General features: G+C 59.3%; 1 protein-coding gene and 2 long non-coding RNA genes across 5 annotated transcripts in view; 1 reads left to right on the top strand and 2 right to left on the bottom strand.

The window, feature by feature from the left end:
* The window catches only part of CACNA1I (calcium voltage-gated channel subunit alpha1 I), a 107,183-nt gene extending 96,537 nt beyond the window's left edge, over window positions 1–10,646 (top strand). Inside the window, 9 exon segments of the mRNA XM_032492291.1 lie at window positions 2,466–2,544; window positions 3,250–3,371; window positions 3,787–4,131; window positions 4,402–4,548; window positions 5,479–5,601; window positions 6,753–6,918; window positions 8,433–8,629; window positions 9,940–10,248; window positions 10,250–10,646. Coding sequence (XP_032348182.1) covers window positions 2,466–2,544; window positions 3,250–3,371; window positions 3,787–4,131; window positions 4,402–4,548; window positions 5,479–5,601; window positions 6,753–6,918; window positions 8,433–8,629; window positions 9,940–10,248; window positions 10,250–10,591 — 1,830 coding nt within the window. The 3' untranslated portion in view covers window positions 10,592–10,646.
* On the bottom strand, window positions 2,282–3,282 carry LOC116667526. Its single transcript, XR_004324344.1, has 2 exons — window positions 3,075–3,282; window positions 2,282–2,566 (listed from the first exon to the last, which is right to left on the bottom strand). It is a non-coding gene; the product is annotated as an uncharacterized LOC116667526 (long non-coding RNA).
* LOC116667525 lies at window positions 4,448–14,293 on the bottom strand. 3 transcript variants are annotated; one of them, XR_004324342.1, is made up of 3 exons: window positions 7,125–7,790; window positions 6,769–6,896; window positions 4,448–4,560 (listed from the first exon to the last, which is right to left on the bottom strand). It is a non-coding gene; the product is annotated as an uncharacterized LOC116667525 (long non-coding RNA). The 3 variants fall into 3 exon arrangements; XR_004324343.1 differs by lacking the exon at window positions 7,125–7,790 and adding an exon at window positions 10,653–14,293 and having other exon boundaries at window positions 4,486–4,595; XR_004324341.1 differs by having other exon boundaries at window positions 4,486–4,595; window positions 7,125–7,793.
* Between the last annotated feature and the right edge of the window lie 356 nt (window positions 14,294–14,649).

Consider the following 14,649-nt stretch of genomic DNA (forward strand, 5'->3'; position numbering starts at 1 on the left):
TAAAAATGAGGATAAAAGGTTAACGGCCCAGGGAAGGGGAAAGCAAAGCTAGTTTTCTCAGGCAGCTGGGCTGAGGATGTTAGTGAGCTCTGTTCCTCAGTTTGATGTGAGTTTCCCAGCAGCCTTGTTGCAAAGGGAAAGTGACATGGCTCATGTCGGGTCTGGATGGAAAGCAAGGGCCTTCATTCAGAGAGCTGAAATCCCTTCAGGGGAGTTTGTCACATGGGAGATTAGGGTGAGTGCTGGGCTGGGGGTGGGTGGGGGTGTGCAGACAGGAAGTAGGTTGGAGCCCAGACTCAAGCCACCCTACTTGCCAAAGCCTAGTCCCCCGGGGAGATCCTGGTGTGTGATTCAATTTCTCAGGCCTTAGTTTTCTTGCCTATGAAGTGGGGAATGATAAGAGTGCTTGTCTCAAAGGGATGTTGTGAGGTTTACAATTGTTAAGGCTTATAAAGCACTGAGCAGGACCTGGGTCACAGGAAGTGCCATGTGAGAATCTGCAAAGGACGGGGATAGGGGTGGCAAGTGTGTGCCCCCAGCCTGCCTGGCCTCCTTGCCCTTCTCCTTGTCCCCTTGTTCTGACCCCTGGGCACCCTTGGGTGGCTCCCCAGGCCAACTGTGAGTTGGCACAGGGCACATGGAGATGCCTAGAAGGTCCCAGCCTCAAGTGGAAGACACATGATAGTAATTACAATTACATCAGCGCTTTAAGAGATGCATGTGCCAAGTACCATGTGATACTGGGGTGAGGGGATTACCCCTCAAAATCTATCAGCTGACCCTGGACATCTCCTCGGTTATGTGTAAAGTGATATGAAAATGAAACTTCAGTCCCTTCCTTCTAGGCTCTACCTCAGGCATGCAGGGGGAGGAGGCATCAGGGAAGACTTCTCAGAGGAGGTGACCTGTGATCTGGGCTATGAGGGGTGGGGAGGAAGCATTTACTAGGCAAAGACAGAGAGAGAGGGTCTTCCCGGCAGAAGAAACCGAATATGCAGATGAGGTCTGTTTTCTGTGTGGCTGGAGTCTGAGGTTGGAAGATCAGGCTGGGAGGGGGTCTGCAGGGCTAGATCACACAGGTCTTCGATGCCAGGAGAGCAAACTTGGGCTTGGTCCTGTGGGCAGTGGGAGCCACGGGAGGTTCTGGACAAGGGAGGCATCAAGCCAAGCTGCCTTTTAGGAGGTTGCTCTGGTGGCCATGAGGAGCGTGGACTGGAGGGAGAGGCTGGAGGCAGGTGAGGAGGCCACTGTAGCCACACAGACTCGGAGATGCTGCGGGCGGGAGCTGATAGGAAAGGTGAGGTCGAAGACACGCTGACCTGGGCCTGCACAGGGTGGGAGGCTGAGGTGAAGGCCCAAGACATGCCTGATTCCTCTCACTGTCAGGGCCTCACACCTTGCCTTGTAGGGGCTCCATAAGTGCTTGTTTCATTAATGAAAGAGCATCATTTAATTAGTCAGACACTGTTGGTGTGATTGTAGCTCTGAAGGAAACCCTCATCTGGAGCACAGAAACATTAGGAGTCTGTGATTAACGTGGTTTACTTTTCAGCAATTACTGTGAACATCTCGGATTCCATTCATGCAGGTCTTCTGAGGCTTCTAGGAGATAGTGCATTTCTAGGGCGAGGACGTGTTTGAACATTATCTTGTCCATAACACAAGTTAAAGACGGTCTCCAGTCTACGGATGGATTTGAAATAGGTTGGAATCTGGGATGCTTTTCTCCCACAGGAGCTGTGGGACGGGGGTGGCTGGGTTTGCAGGAGGCTTCTGGGGCCCACAGTCTAGCATGATTCCTGTGTTCATTCCTCTCTATAGCCAGGGCCCAGGCTGGCCTGAGGAAGCAGATCTGAATTAATCCAGCCATGTCCCTGCTCTCAAGGCCTTCCCAGACCAGCAGAGACAGTGACAGGGACACACCGGTTACACTCACGCTGTCAGACTGCATCTCGGTCTGTCCAAAGGAATCCAGGCAGGCTTCATGGAGGAGGTGGCCTTATTGCTACAACTTCCTTTACTCAGTCTCTCCATTCATCCATGGGATGGTACTAACCACACACAGGTGTATGGAGTAGTGACTGTGTGCATGGACCTTGGGGCCAGCTTGCTGGGTTTGAACCCCAGTCCTTCCACTTACTAACAGTGTGACCCGGGGAAAGTTACTTCATCTCTTAGTACATAATTTCTGGTCATCTGAAGAATGGGGGTAAAAGAGAGTTCGTAGGCCATTGTGTGGAGTAACGAATATGGAGTGTTTGAAACTGGGCTGCTGACAGTAAAGGCGTCACAGGTGCTTTATTATTTTCCCTTGCCCCGTGCTGGACCTGCCCTGCCCTGCAGGAGGTCGTGCGCAGGGGCAGACATGGACACAGCTGAGTGAAATGTTGCAGCTGCCCTGACCCTCAGGCTGGCCCTTTGCCTGAAGCCTGCTGGCCCCCCATCCCCACCTGCTGTCCCCACAGGTGGGCAACCTGGGCCTCCTCTTCATGCTGCTTTTCTTCATCTATGCTGCCCTGGGCGTGGAACTGTTCGGGAAGCTGGGTGAGTGATGCCCGAAAAAGGCCTGTAGAGGGGCGGGTGCATGGAACAGGTCTGGAGGAGGGCTTTGGTAGGGCAGGGAGTCCTGAGACCCCCCCTACCCACCAACTGTCATGTCAAGGTCTTTGTGTTGGGGTGGTGCCCCCTCTGCAGGCCCACAGTGGGATGGATGAGTAACCCTCAGCCATCCACATCTCTTGCCCAGTGGAACAGGAGCTTTTGAGAGATGCTAGTCTGAGTCCAGTGCACACCCAGGCCTGTACAGGGGACCCCCCAGCTTGGAGCCCCCTCAGCCGTCTGAAGCCTCTCGGGAAAGCCCCTTCCGGCTCCACCTGCTGGTGCCCGTCCTGAGCCAGTGGCGCCCCAGCAGGCAGAGTGGCCAGGGCACAGGCCGAGGGCAACACAGCTCCTGCCAAGCCCAGCCCTACACAGGGCTGGCTCCAGAACACAGGGTCCCTTGAGCATCAGCCTTTACCCACCCCATTCTCTCTTGCAGGAATTGATACCTGGGTGTGGGGAGGAGCCAGGCTTACCTGAGTTTGACTCCCAGCTTGTGTACCACCTGCCTGGGCCTCAGTTTCTCCAGCTGTGGGCTGGGCATGGTCCGCACACACCTGAGGTTGTGGTGGGGATTCTGAGATGTGGCCAGGAGGCAGCAGTGCAGGGCAGGCTGTGCCTGGGGTGGGGCTGACCCCACTTTCCTTCCAGTCTGCAACGACGAGAACCCCTGCGAGGGCATGAGCCGGCATGCCACCTTCGAGAACTTCGGCATGGCCTTCCTCACGCTCTTCCAGGTCTCCACCGGTGACAACTGGAACGGGATCATGAAGGTACTCGAGGGTGGGCTGGGGAGGGAGAGTCAGGCTGGGTTTCAGGTCTGACAGTCACGGACTCCCAGGCCCACGGGAGGGGTTGCAGGGCACAGAGAAGCAGAGGGACCTGCCTGGGACCCTGAAGCACAGCAAGGTGGAGTTGAGGCCAGAACAGCTTCTCTGTTCGCCCCTAAATGCTGCTGCGGGACCAGTGCTCAGATGCTCCACCCAGGGCCAGAGGCTCCAGGCACTGCTCTTCCAGGTGCCAGGCCCTCGGGCGTTGGCCGCACTGCCCATCACCCAGCACAGGCTCCCTGGCCCCGGCCTGCAGTCTAGCTGGGCTGGGCAGGGAGGGGCTCCTGGAGGACAGATATGAGGCCTGTGCCCGGGGACCTCCGGGCCTCACCCTGCCTCCCCACCCCGCCGGGCACAGGACACGCTGCGGGACTGCACCCACGACGAGCGCAGCTGCCTGAGCAGCCTGCAGTTCGTGTCGCCACTGTACTTCGTCAGCTTCGTGCTCACGGCCCAGTTCGTGCTCATCAACGTGGTGGTGGCCGTGCTCATGAAGCACCTGGACGACAGCAACAAGGAGGCCCAGGAGGACGCTGAGATGGACGCCGAGCTCGAGCTGGAGATGGCCCACAGCCTGGGTCCTGGCCCGCGGCCACCTGCCAGCTCCCCGGGGGCGCCTGTGCCCGGCCAAGGGCCAGGAGGGGCGGGTGGCGGGGGCGACACCGAGGGCCGCCTGTGCCGACGCTGCTATTCTCCAGCCCAGGTGGGCGGGGGCTGGAGGGGGCACCGGGGTCACCGAGGGCGGGCCCGCAGGGCTGGAAGGGCACCTGGGCCAGAAGGCCTCGGGCAGAGACCTCTGTCGTCTGGGGCCCCACCCTGCTCAGCTGTGTTGAAGGGGCGACCCTATGATGAAGGGGTCGGGCCCAGGCCATGGGCACAGTGAACCGGGAGGGCAGCTGTGCCCCGCCCACCCCGCCGTCCCCGGACCCGGCCGATAATCCCGCCTGTCCCCACCCCGTCCTCGTCCGCCTAGGAGAACCTGTGGCTGGACAGCGTCTCTTTAATCATCAAGGACTCCTTGGAGGGGGAGCTGACCATCATCGACAACCTGTCTGGCTCCATCTTCCACCACTATTCCTCGCCGGCCAGCTGCGAGAAGTGTCACCACGACAAGCAAGAGGTAACGGCAGCCCTGGAGGGAGCGTGGCATGAAGACCTGGTGGGGGGCTAACCAGAGGGGAGAGCTCGCGCTGGGCAGAGGACCTGGTTGGGCCGACTTGGCCAATGCTGGCCCCTGTGCCCGTGGCAGACCCGTCTCCCCAAGCCTGAGCTGGCCTGTCTGTCTGCACAGTGTGCACAGGTCTGCACAGTCAGGCCCCAGAGAGCTGTGAGGCCCCGTGCTGTGCCTGTACACAGTGGGCGCTCAGAAAGGGCAGCTGCCCACCTTGGTGGCGGGCTGCTGGTGCCAACAGAAGGCCCAGGTGTCACCTCTGGTACAGTTTGCTTTTTCTGTGACACAAAGGGGTTCATCCCAGCACTCAAGGCCTGAGCACCCCAGAGCCTCCTCCAGGAGCTCCTGCCCTGGCCTCCAGCGGGGGACTAAGCCCCACCTTCCCAGGTGGAGTTTCCCAGATGAGCATCCCAAGGCATCCAGTGGCCTCGGGCCTGTCTTGTGCAGGCTTAGGCAGGCCCTCTCCCCAGCAGCGTGGGGCCCTAAGCTCCTCCCCAGGGGTACTCCAACCCCTGAGCGGCCCCCCAGCCTGGGGTGGCTTCAAATACCCTAAGGTCCTCCACAGGCCCATAGATGAGTCAGACCCAGCCCAACCTCGCAGGGCACTTGGTCTGGGGGCAAGTAGGTCAGCTTTGGAGTTCACAGTCTGAGGCAACTTGCCTGCCCTCTGGCCCAGCCCTGGCCTGGCACCCCGCTGGCTGGGACACTCTTGTGTCATCTCCCACCTCCTGCCCAGGTTGAGTCCCTGCACAGGGGGGACATGCCATCCATGCTCAGTGGATCTGTGGAGCTCTGACCACTGTCCTATGTCTTTCTGGAGGACCAGCCTGCTCCAGCCCAGTGCCAGGGGTGACCTGAGGCTGCCACCTTTCCCTGCAGGTGCAGCTGGCGGAGACGGAGGCCTTCTCCCTGAATTCAGACAAGTCCTCGTCCATCCTACTGGGTGACGACCTGAGTCTGGAGGACCCCGCAACCTGCCAGCTCGGCCCCAGAGACAGCAAGGTGAGCACCCCGGGAGGGCACCAGGGCAAGCGGGCCCATCCTTACAGCCTGGCCTCTGCCTGCCGTGCCTGAATACTGCTCCTTCCCAGGGCACCGTCTGAGGGATGCCTGCTGTGTGCTGGACCCTCATCTCCTGTTGGTCAGATGAAGGCAGGGGACAGAGAGGTGGACATTTAACTAAAGTCACACAGCAACGAGTCCAGCCAGGGCTCCAATCACAGCCTCCAAGTGGCACTGGTCACTCACTGTGGCTTCGGATAATTTTTTATCCATTTAATGGGAGTCATCCCTGGCAGGCTATCCTTAAGGAGGGGAGCTATGAAGCTGAAGAGGATAGGGGACAGTCCTAACAGGTGCAAACATGTGCTGTGTGCCAGACTTGACTGGCACTCAGTGTGTCCATCCCCCGGATCTGTGCAGTGGGGATGATTTGGCTCCATCCACACAGAGAAAATGAGAGCTGAGAAGTGAGGTGGCTTGTCCTGTCACACAACCAGGAATGGCATAGCTGGGAAGCCAGCCCTAGGGCTGGTCCTCAACCTCTGCCCTCGATGTACTCAGTCTGAGCAGGCCAGGAGGGCTGGAAGGACCACCTTGTGGATTCTGCAGACTCAGGCAGAGGAGGTCTGCTGCCCAGCTAGTGACCTCCAGGCCAGGTCGTTCTTGCACCAGCTGGGGAATGTGAGAGGGAGCCCTTGGCCTGAGGTTGGGATGCAGTGGCCCTGCCCTAAGACAACCTCTGTCTCCCTGACCCCTGGGGCAGGCTGAGTTTGGCACCACTGTCCCCCAGGGCCCTCCTCCATCAGCTCTGGGAAGGCTGGGATGGGGGAAGTGGATCTTCCTATCCCAGAGTCTATACCAGGTACTTGGCTACAGAGACAAGCAGACCCTCAAGGATCTCGGTGGGGAGAGAGCAGGAAACTTACCTGCCTGAGGCATCAGAGAGGGCTTCCTGGAGGTGGAGCCCTTTCACCCAGGTTTTGGAAGATGATGATTGCTGGCCAGATGGAGGAGACGAGAAGAAGGCCACCCCAGGCAGTGAGAGCAGCCAAGCTAAGGGCTGAGTAGCAGGGCCATGAAGGCAGCTGTGGGAGTCTCAGCCTCTGTACTCACTCCACCATCCTGCCCCTTCCACCTCCCTTTCCCTGAAGGGTGAGCCAGACCCACCTGAGCCCATGCGTGTAGGGGACCTCGGCGAATGCTTCTTCCCCTTGTCCAACATGGCTGTCTCGTCGAGTCCAGAGAACTTCCTGTGCGAGATGGAGGCGATGCCGTTCAACCCTGTCCGGTCCTGGCTGAAACATGAGAGCAGCCAAGGTGAGGGTGGAGCCTCGATCTCAGGTGTCGGCTTCAGAGGGAGCCGGCTGAGTGTTTCCCTTAATATTTTTGCCTAGACTGTTGTGTCGAGTCCAGAAAGAACCAGATGGGTAACTGACAATAAAAGATAGGCATCTCAGGCCCAATATAACAATAATGAAAGATCGGGAGCCAAAGATGACAGAGAGATGAGATGATAATTATACCAGAAATCTGGGCTAATGAAAGATTCATGCTGAGTTTCCTAGGAGCTGTGGTGAAAAAGGAAACAGGCTGGCACACACAGCTCTCATCAAGCAGGATAGCTGCCTAATTATTGGAGTGTTTTTCTAGAGTTGAATTTTGCAAGGTGTTTATCTTGCAGATCTTCACACAAGGTCATGTTGAACAACAGAAAGCTTATTGTTCTCAATAGCCCTTTTGTACAATGCCCTGCCCTCAGCATCCTGTGTTTGTGGTGGCTTGTGGCCAGGCTATGAGCACAAGGACAGAGGACTAAGTTGACCCGTCCATCCCTCGGGCTCACATTCACCTCTAGTCCCCTTGAGGGGCGACAGGATCTGGTTTCATAGCACTGGCTGGGGAGGAGGGCAGAGAGATGAGCTCAGCAGAAGAGGGACCCCCAGGATCCTGAGCCCACCCCAAGTACTCTCCAGGGAGGCCTGGCATTGAGCACTTCACTGGAGCTGACTTTTCTGAGGACCTTCACTCGAGCTGATAGCCTCTGGACTGGACATGACAGCTGAGGTGCCAAGACCCCAGACATCCTGAACCAAAATTCAGGGCACAGGACCCGAGAGCCATTCTGATCTGATGAAATTTCATCCTCTTTAGTCGACCAGTCATTAGTGTTTTCCTTAAATAATAAAACGACATAGATTAGGAATGCCCCTACCTGTGGACATTCAAGCTTTCATCTTCATCCTGGAAGGCAGAGGTTGCTGCTGCCCCTACCCTGACCTGCCCCCTCTGCCACTCTCCCCTCACCCTCTCCTTGCCCCTCTCCATCCCCAGTGGAGCAGACCACGCAGATCCCCAGCACTCTGTCTGCTCTGCCATCAAGTGCAGAGCGCACCTGCCAGCTGTCCTGGAGGGGCCTCCAGGCCTGGCCGGGCCCTGTGGGTGTCAGGACCTAGGGGGTGACTATCACAGTGGGCGCTGCTGTGCACTGGACTGGGAGCACCTCAGTGACTCTGGCTCCTACAGCCTTCCCTCCGCTCCTTGAGGTAGGCAGCTGGTCCCCATTTCACAGAGGAAGGAGCCCAAGGGGCCTTGAGTCTGGGTCTGCTTGGCTCCAAAAACTGCCTTTGACCAGTGCCCATCCTCCCAGGAGTCACACAGGCAGGCTCAGTATTTCTCTCTTGCTTTTACAACGGGGACACTGAGGCTCAGAGAGGAAGGCTTGCCCACAGTCTTGCAGCCAGTTTGTTAGGTAGTCCCTTCCTGCCAGCCCACCCTCCAGGAGCCTACCAGCCTGAGCCTGCTCCCCAGCCCCCTCTCCTTCCCCCCAGCAGCGCCCCAGAGCCCCTTCTCCACGGATGCTTCCAGCCCGCTCCTGCCCATGCCAGCCGAGTTCTTCCACCCTGCTGTGGCTGCCAGCCAGAAAGGGCAGGAGAAGGGCGCTGGTGCCAGGACCCTCCCCAAGATCGCCCTGCAGGGCTCCTGGGCATCCCTGCGGTCACCTAGTGTCAACTGCACCCTCCTCCGGCAGGTATGGCATCTCCCGGCTCTGAGAGCACTCCTGTCACTCCTGAGTGGGGCCTTAAAGGCCAGGGGCAGGGGAGGGGATGGGCCCAACCAAAGGCACGAGGCACAGCAATGCTGGGGGCACTTGGGAAAGTGAGGGGGTGGTGCTGAGACTTGAGGAAGGAGGTGGCACTACAGGCTGATTAAATGGGCAGAGCCAGGTCCTAGGGCATTTGGGGCAGTAGGGTGTTGGGGGAGCCCAGGTAGGGGATCCTGAAGGAAGATCCTTGGACTCTAACTTGAGGGGATGGGGAGGAGGGGGCATTGGGATGCTTTGCAGGGTGTGGGGGGGCGGCACCGAGGAGGTTGGGTGTGATTACTAGGGATAGAGGCGGGGAGGATGGGTCTGGGGGATGGGTTTGCAGGGCCACCTGAGTGGATTGGCCAGGGCCACCACCTAGGCACCCAGAGGGTGTGGAGCACAGAGCAGAAGGTCCTGCAGACCTGACATCCCCGTTTTGTGGGCAGGAGTCCAGGTCTCTGGGAGAGGCAGGAGCTGCCCCAGCTCGCACAGTGTAGTGGAGGCAGGGCCAGGCCCAGGGCTTTTCCAGTCACGTGTTCCATCAGTGACTGCTGACCTCAACTACGCAGCAGGCTGTAGCTATGCAAGATACAAAATCCCTGCCTCACGGGGTTTATAGTTCAGTGTTTCGTGCCTGTGTTGCGGGGGTGCAGGAGGAGACATGATAAACCAAAATAAATGAATGAAAAGTATAGTCTAGCCGATAGTGAGACCTGCCAGGGAAGGGGTGTGGGGGGAGCAGGGTGCTGGCAGCTCAGGTCGAGGGGCAGGGAAGGCAGGGAAGTGTGAAGCAGGTGGGTGTGGGGAAGAGCTTTCCAGGCAGCAGCTGGAGCATCGGTTGGGGTGGGGTAGCGGAGTGGCGTGGGGGCAGAAGGAGCCATGTGAGTAAGGGAGAGGGTGGTAAGAAGTGAGGTCCCAGAGGGATGGGCTGGGGCCCAAGGTCTCTCACTCCCAGCGAGCCCCCAGCCTCTTGGGCTGGGGGCCAGGGTCTGACCTGGGTCTGAGCAGGATGATGCTGGCTACCCACTGAGAACAGGGGAGTGGGGTGGGGGCAGGGCGCTCAGTTGAAGTTCACTCAGAAGCCCAGACAGGTGATGGTGGGGCAGAGGGAGAAGCAGTGGGATACTGGAGGCGTTCTGAGTGAATTTCTGGGGGACCGGAGGGGCCCGCGTGTCACCGGGAAGGGTGGGCTGCGGGAGCAGCGGGGCTGGGGGACACTGGGCAGCTCCCCATCCCCTGTGGCTTCCCCATAGGCCACAGGGAGCGACATGTCGCTGGAGGCCAGCCGCAGCAGCTCTGCAGGCAGCCTGCAGACCACGCTGGAGGATAGCCTGACCATGAGCGACAGTCCGCGGCGCGCCCTGGGGCTGCCTGCGCCCACCCCGGGGCCCCACGCTGGCCTGTCGCCCGCCGCCCGCCGCCGCCTGAGCCTGCGGGGCCGGGGCCTGTTCAGCCTGCGCGGGCTGCGGGCGCACCAGCGCAGCCACAGCAGCGGGGGCTCCACCAGCCCTGGCTGCACCCAGCACGATTCCATGGACCCCTCGGACGAGGAGGGTGTGGGCGGCCGAGGCCGGCGGGGGCGGCGGGGGCGCGGGCAGCGAGCACTCGGAGACCCTCAGCAGCCTCTCGCTCACCTCCCTCTTCGGGCCGCCGCCCCCGCCGCCCGGGCTCCCACCCGCCCGCCGGTTCAGCAGCACCAGCAGCCTGGCCGCCGCCCCGGGCCGCCCCCGCGCCGCCGCCCGGCCCCGCGGCCTGGCCCGCAGCCCCTCCTGGGCCGCCGATCGCTGCAAGGACCCGCCGCGCCAGGCCGAGCCGGCCGCCAGCCGGGGCCCCTTGGCGCCGGAGCCGCAGCCGCCGCCGGGGGAACCGCAGCTCGGAGACGCGGCGAGCCAGGGGAAGAGATGAGGGCCGCCGGGCCCAACGCCGCCGCCGCCACCGCCGCCGCCCTCCGCCCGCCCCGTCTCACCTTCTTTACCTCAGGAGCCAGGGGGCAGACAGCAATACTTTGTCCACGACCTGGGCACCGCGCCGCGGGCCAGCGCCAGGCCGCCGCCGGGGCGGGTGGAGCAGGGTCCCGGTGCCCGAGGCTCAGATGGCCCAGTGTGGTCCTGCCCGTGCATATAAGTATATACATATGCATATACATAGAGAGAGACAGACATATATATATATATTTATTTTTTTTACTGAGAGCTTATGACTTCCAGAAAGTGCTAAAGTTGGGGAGTGTGGGTCAGAGCCCAGGCAGGGCTTTTGCCTGATGCTTGAGATCCAGGCCAGACCCACTCCAGGACAGATGGTCCTGCTGGGGCATTGGCAGCCTTGATTTCTGGTGTCTCCCCCAGGGTTGAGCGTAGCTTGGAGAGGGCTCTCAGGTCTCTGAGGGTCCTGTGGCTGGGGAGACTGGCCCAGAAGAAGAGGTGGAATTCAGGGTGCATTTTTTTCCTTTAAAGAAGAAACGCTGCTAAGATCCCGCCCCTCCACATGTCGGGGTGTCTGTCTTGTTCCTGACCGTCTAGTTGTTGTGAACAGTCTTTTGTAGATGCCCCAGAGCACACAAACTCTCTTAGTCAACCAGTTAGATGTCTTTCTTAGAAAAACCAGGGGTGAGTAGTTGTATTTTTTAGGGCAGGGGTCGGGGTGGAGCAGGGCTCCATGGCTGGGCAGAGGGCTTGGCCTCAGGTGAGGTCCCAGCCCCAGTGGCTTTGCCCCAAGGAGGCTGAGAGCAGCAAGGCTGCAGGCGAGAGAGGAAAGGCTGAGGGCACTGAGCAGATGAGATGCTTGGAAGTCAAGGGAACCTGCCTGCTCTGGGCCGGTCGAGCTGTCCAGGGGGCTCCTGGGCTTCAGTCAGTGGCATGGTTACTTATTGCCTTTTACCCCCAGCTGGACCCTGAGCCACAGCTGTTTCAGGAGGTTACTCCCAACCCACTGTCCCCTGAGCAATTCTGCCTCGCACCCCCGCCCCCATGGATTTCAGGGTAAAGGAGATCTGACAGGACTGAAAGCTGGGGTGGGGGTACCTGCCTGGGCCCTGGGACCAGCCCCGATCCCAGCACCTTCACATGCCCATCTGAAGACCCACATTCTCCCTCCTCCTCCGCTGCCTGTCTCTGGGTCTCTGTTTCATCCTCCCTCCCCCCACCGCCACTTTCCCAAAGCTGCAGTGCTTCCCAAATAGGTTCACAGATGGGTATCTTTTATTTAAATAGTTATGCATTTATTTCAGTATTTATTAGGAAAAAAACCAATACATTGAATCCGTGATTTTGCAGACATACTGCTTAGGTCAAGGCGAGTGAATGGACTTGGAGTCAGTTTGAGGAAGAGGGCTGAGGGCGTGGTGGTAGTGGGGTCTGCTGACACGCAGAGGTCGTGGAGTGGGAAAGGCCGCAGGTCAGGGCTTTGTGCTTCAGCAATAACCGGGCCCTTCGCCTATGTGAGATCTTCTTAATGGCTTCAGCTGGGTGCCGCTGAGGGGCCCTTGTCCTTGTTCCCAAAACCTGACCTTAAAGAACGTGGGGGTGGGGTGTGGTGTGCTTGACAGGCTCCTTGTGTTTTCGGGGTGGCGTAGAGACCCCTGGGGCCTGGGCACCGTGCAAAGGGAGGAGGTAATGAGGGACACAAGCTTCATGGCCTGCAAAGCCTTTTCCCAAGAGCTGGTGAGTGGTCGGGAAAGGGTTATCAGGCCCACTTTACATGTGAGGGAACCTCGGCCAGATAGGTGAAGGGCCACCCCAAGGTCCCCCAGGGCCCGGGCAGCAGAGGCTGAGGCACCGTGGGAGGCCAGCACTGATTTCCTAGAATGTGAAACAGCGACTCCACGTTTCACAGCAGGTGGATTCAGAAAGCACAGCCCAGCTGCAGGCCTCTGCTGGGGCGGGGAGCTGGGCAGACTTGGAGGTCAGACCCGGATTTGCCCCGAGCCTCTCTCTGGAGTCTCCCTCTCCTCACAGGCAGAAGGGCAGAGGGTGGGGTCACTGTGAGGACATACAAGGTGATGCCCAGATGCTGTGCTTCCTCCCAGGAGGGCAACCTCCAGGGTGAGGGGTGGGCTGGGCCAGGGGTCATGTTCCTTCCCACCCCCAGTGGCCCCTGGGCTCCCTGGGGAGGCTGGGCCCACGTTCCAAGCTGCCTGCTCCAGAGGGCCTTGCGCTGGGCTCCCCTGCTGTGCTGATTGTTTCTTCTCCGGGGCACTTGTCTGCGGGAAGAAGAGGGCACAGGCAGCTTGCCTGGCTCTGCCTCGCCCGCCCTCCCTGCACCATGTCGCCCCGAGCAGTCGCAGGTGGAGCGAGACAGCACACGTAAGCTGCACACAGCAGCGTGTTCCTGGAGTGATGTGTGTGCAAGGGCCCAAAAGATGGCCAGTGGGATCTGGGGGGACCATATGGAGGGTGGGTTGGGGTTCAATGGGATGGCGTCTGACACTGGTCAGCAGCTTCCATTTTCTGGGCTTGAGTGTCATCTGTTTACTCTGCACAGCGGCCCTAAGCTGTGTGCACTGCTGCTCCATGCACAGACCAGGGAAGTGGCTATCCTGGTGTCACCGGTTGTAAGTGGCTGGGCCAGGAACACATCCTGGGCATGTCTGGCACAAAGCCATCCTTTTACCCTGAACTGTGTGACCCCAGGACAAGCAGACACATAGGAAGTGTGGTCCAAGCAAAGGGACTGGCCTGAATGATTTTGCAAGGGCTGAACAGAGCAGGGTGTGTCTGGAGGTGGGAATAGCTGAGCACAGAAGAGAGCTTTGCCTGGGGAGTTGTGGAGATAGAGATGGAGCTGGTTCCCAGAGGGTCTCAAATGGTGATCCCAGGAGCATGGTCTTGTTCCTATGAGCAATAGGAGATGGAGGACCAGGGAGGCTGTGATTGGCTGGCCAGGACAAGCCAAAAAGGTTAAGGGTTGGGGGAATGGCCCCTCTGCCCTCCCTGATCCTGTGGCCTGCCCATCACAAAAGCACAAACTTACCCTAACCCACATGGCCTGGCCCTGGGGAGAGTGGGGACCCAGGTGCTGGACCCAAGCTGTTTGCAGACCTCTACAGAGTGGTGGCTGGTGGACACCTCAAGGCCTGTACAGAGGGACCCAAGACAGATAGGACATGGCCTACCCCCGCCAAACCCTTTTCCTGTCCCCTGCCTGGCCTTCTCCTGCACCAGGCAGCCCCCTAAAGGAGGACAAAATGTGCACAGTATCAGCCTGTCTGCCTGTCTTCCCCCCAGATTCTCCCCCCGGAGCTTTCTGTTTCCAGGGCCACCTCTGGCCCCCTTTGCTGCGCTGTGTAAGGGCTTGGGGTCTTAGAAGCTGCTGTTTAGCCCAGATACACATACTCTTTTTGTCTTTGTGCAATAATCAGTGTTCCTGGCAGACCTGGGCCAAGCTGGGGTCTGGGGAGGAGGCAGAGGCCGCCGCCTCCTGGAAGCCCTCGGCCCAGCCCTGCTGCCGTGACTTTCACACTCCCAGTCACTGTACAGTTTCTACGGTGTGAATAAACTTCCCTCCTAGCTGCTGATGGCACTGGTACCTGCTGGCCCAGATGGCCTGGGATAGAGAAACCAAGTGGCAGCCGCCACCAGTGTTGTTTTGAATAAAACCCAGAAGCCTATTTCAGAATTTCTCCATGTGTCTGTGCTGTTCTTTCCCCAATGGGGCGGGTGTTGATCTGCAGGGGCTTCCCAGGCAGTGGGGTGGTGATGTGTTCATCTTGTCCAGGTTGTGGTGTCTGGGGTGTCTGGGACCTAGAGACACTCATGGAAGGGTCCCCTCATGGCTGGGGTATTGTGGCCTGCTGGGCTGAGGAGGAAGCAGACCTGGTCTCACACTCTGGTTCTGTAGATAGGATGCTGGACCTGGGTGAGAGGGTCACAAGGGAGTAGCAGTCTGTTCACCTTTGGCACTGTTTCCTGAAATCATACTATGGATATTATCAGGACTCTTGGCTGCAAAGGACAAAAACCCAACTC

Source organism: Camelus ferus, chromosome 12 (assembly GCF_009834535.1).
Source record: "Camelus ferus isolate YT-003-E chromosome 12, BCGSAC_Cfer_1.0, whole genome shotgun sequence".
NCBI classification, from domain to species: Eukaryota; Metazoa; Chordata; class Mammalia; order Artiodactyla; family Camelidae; genus Camelus; species Camelus ferus.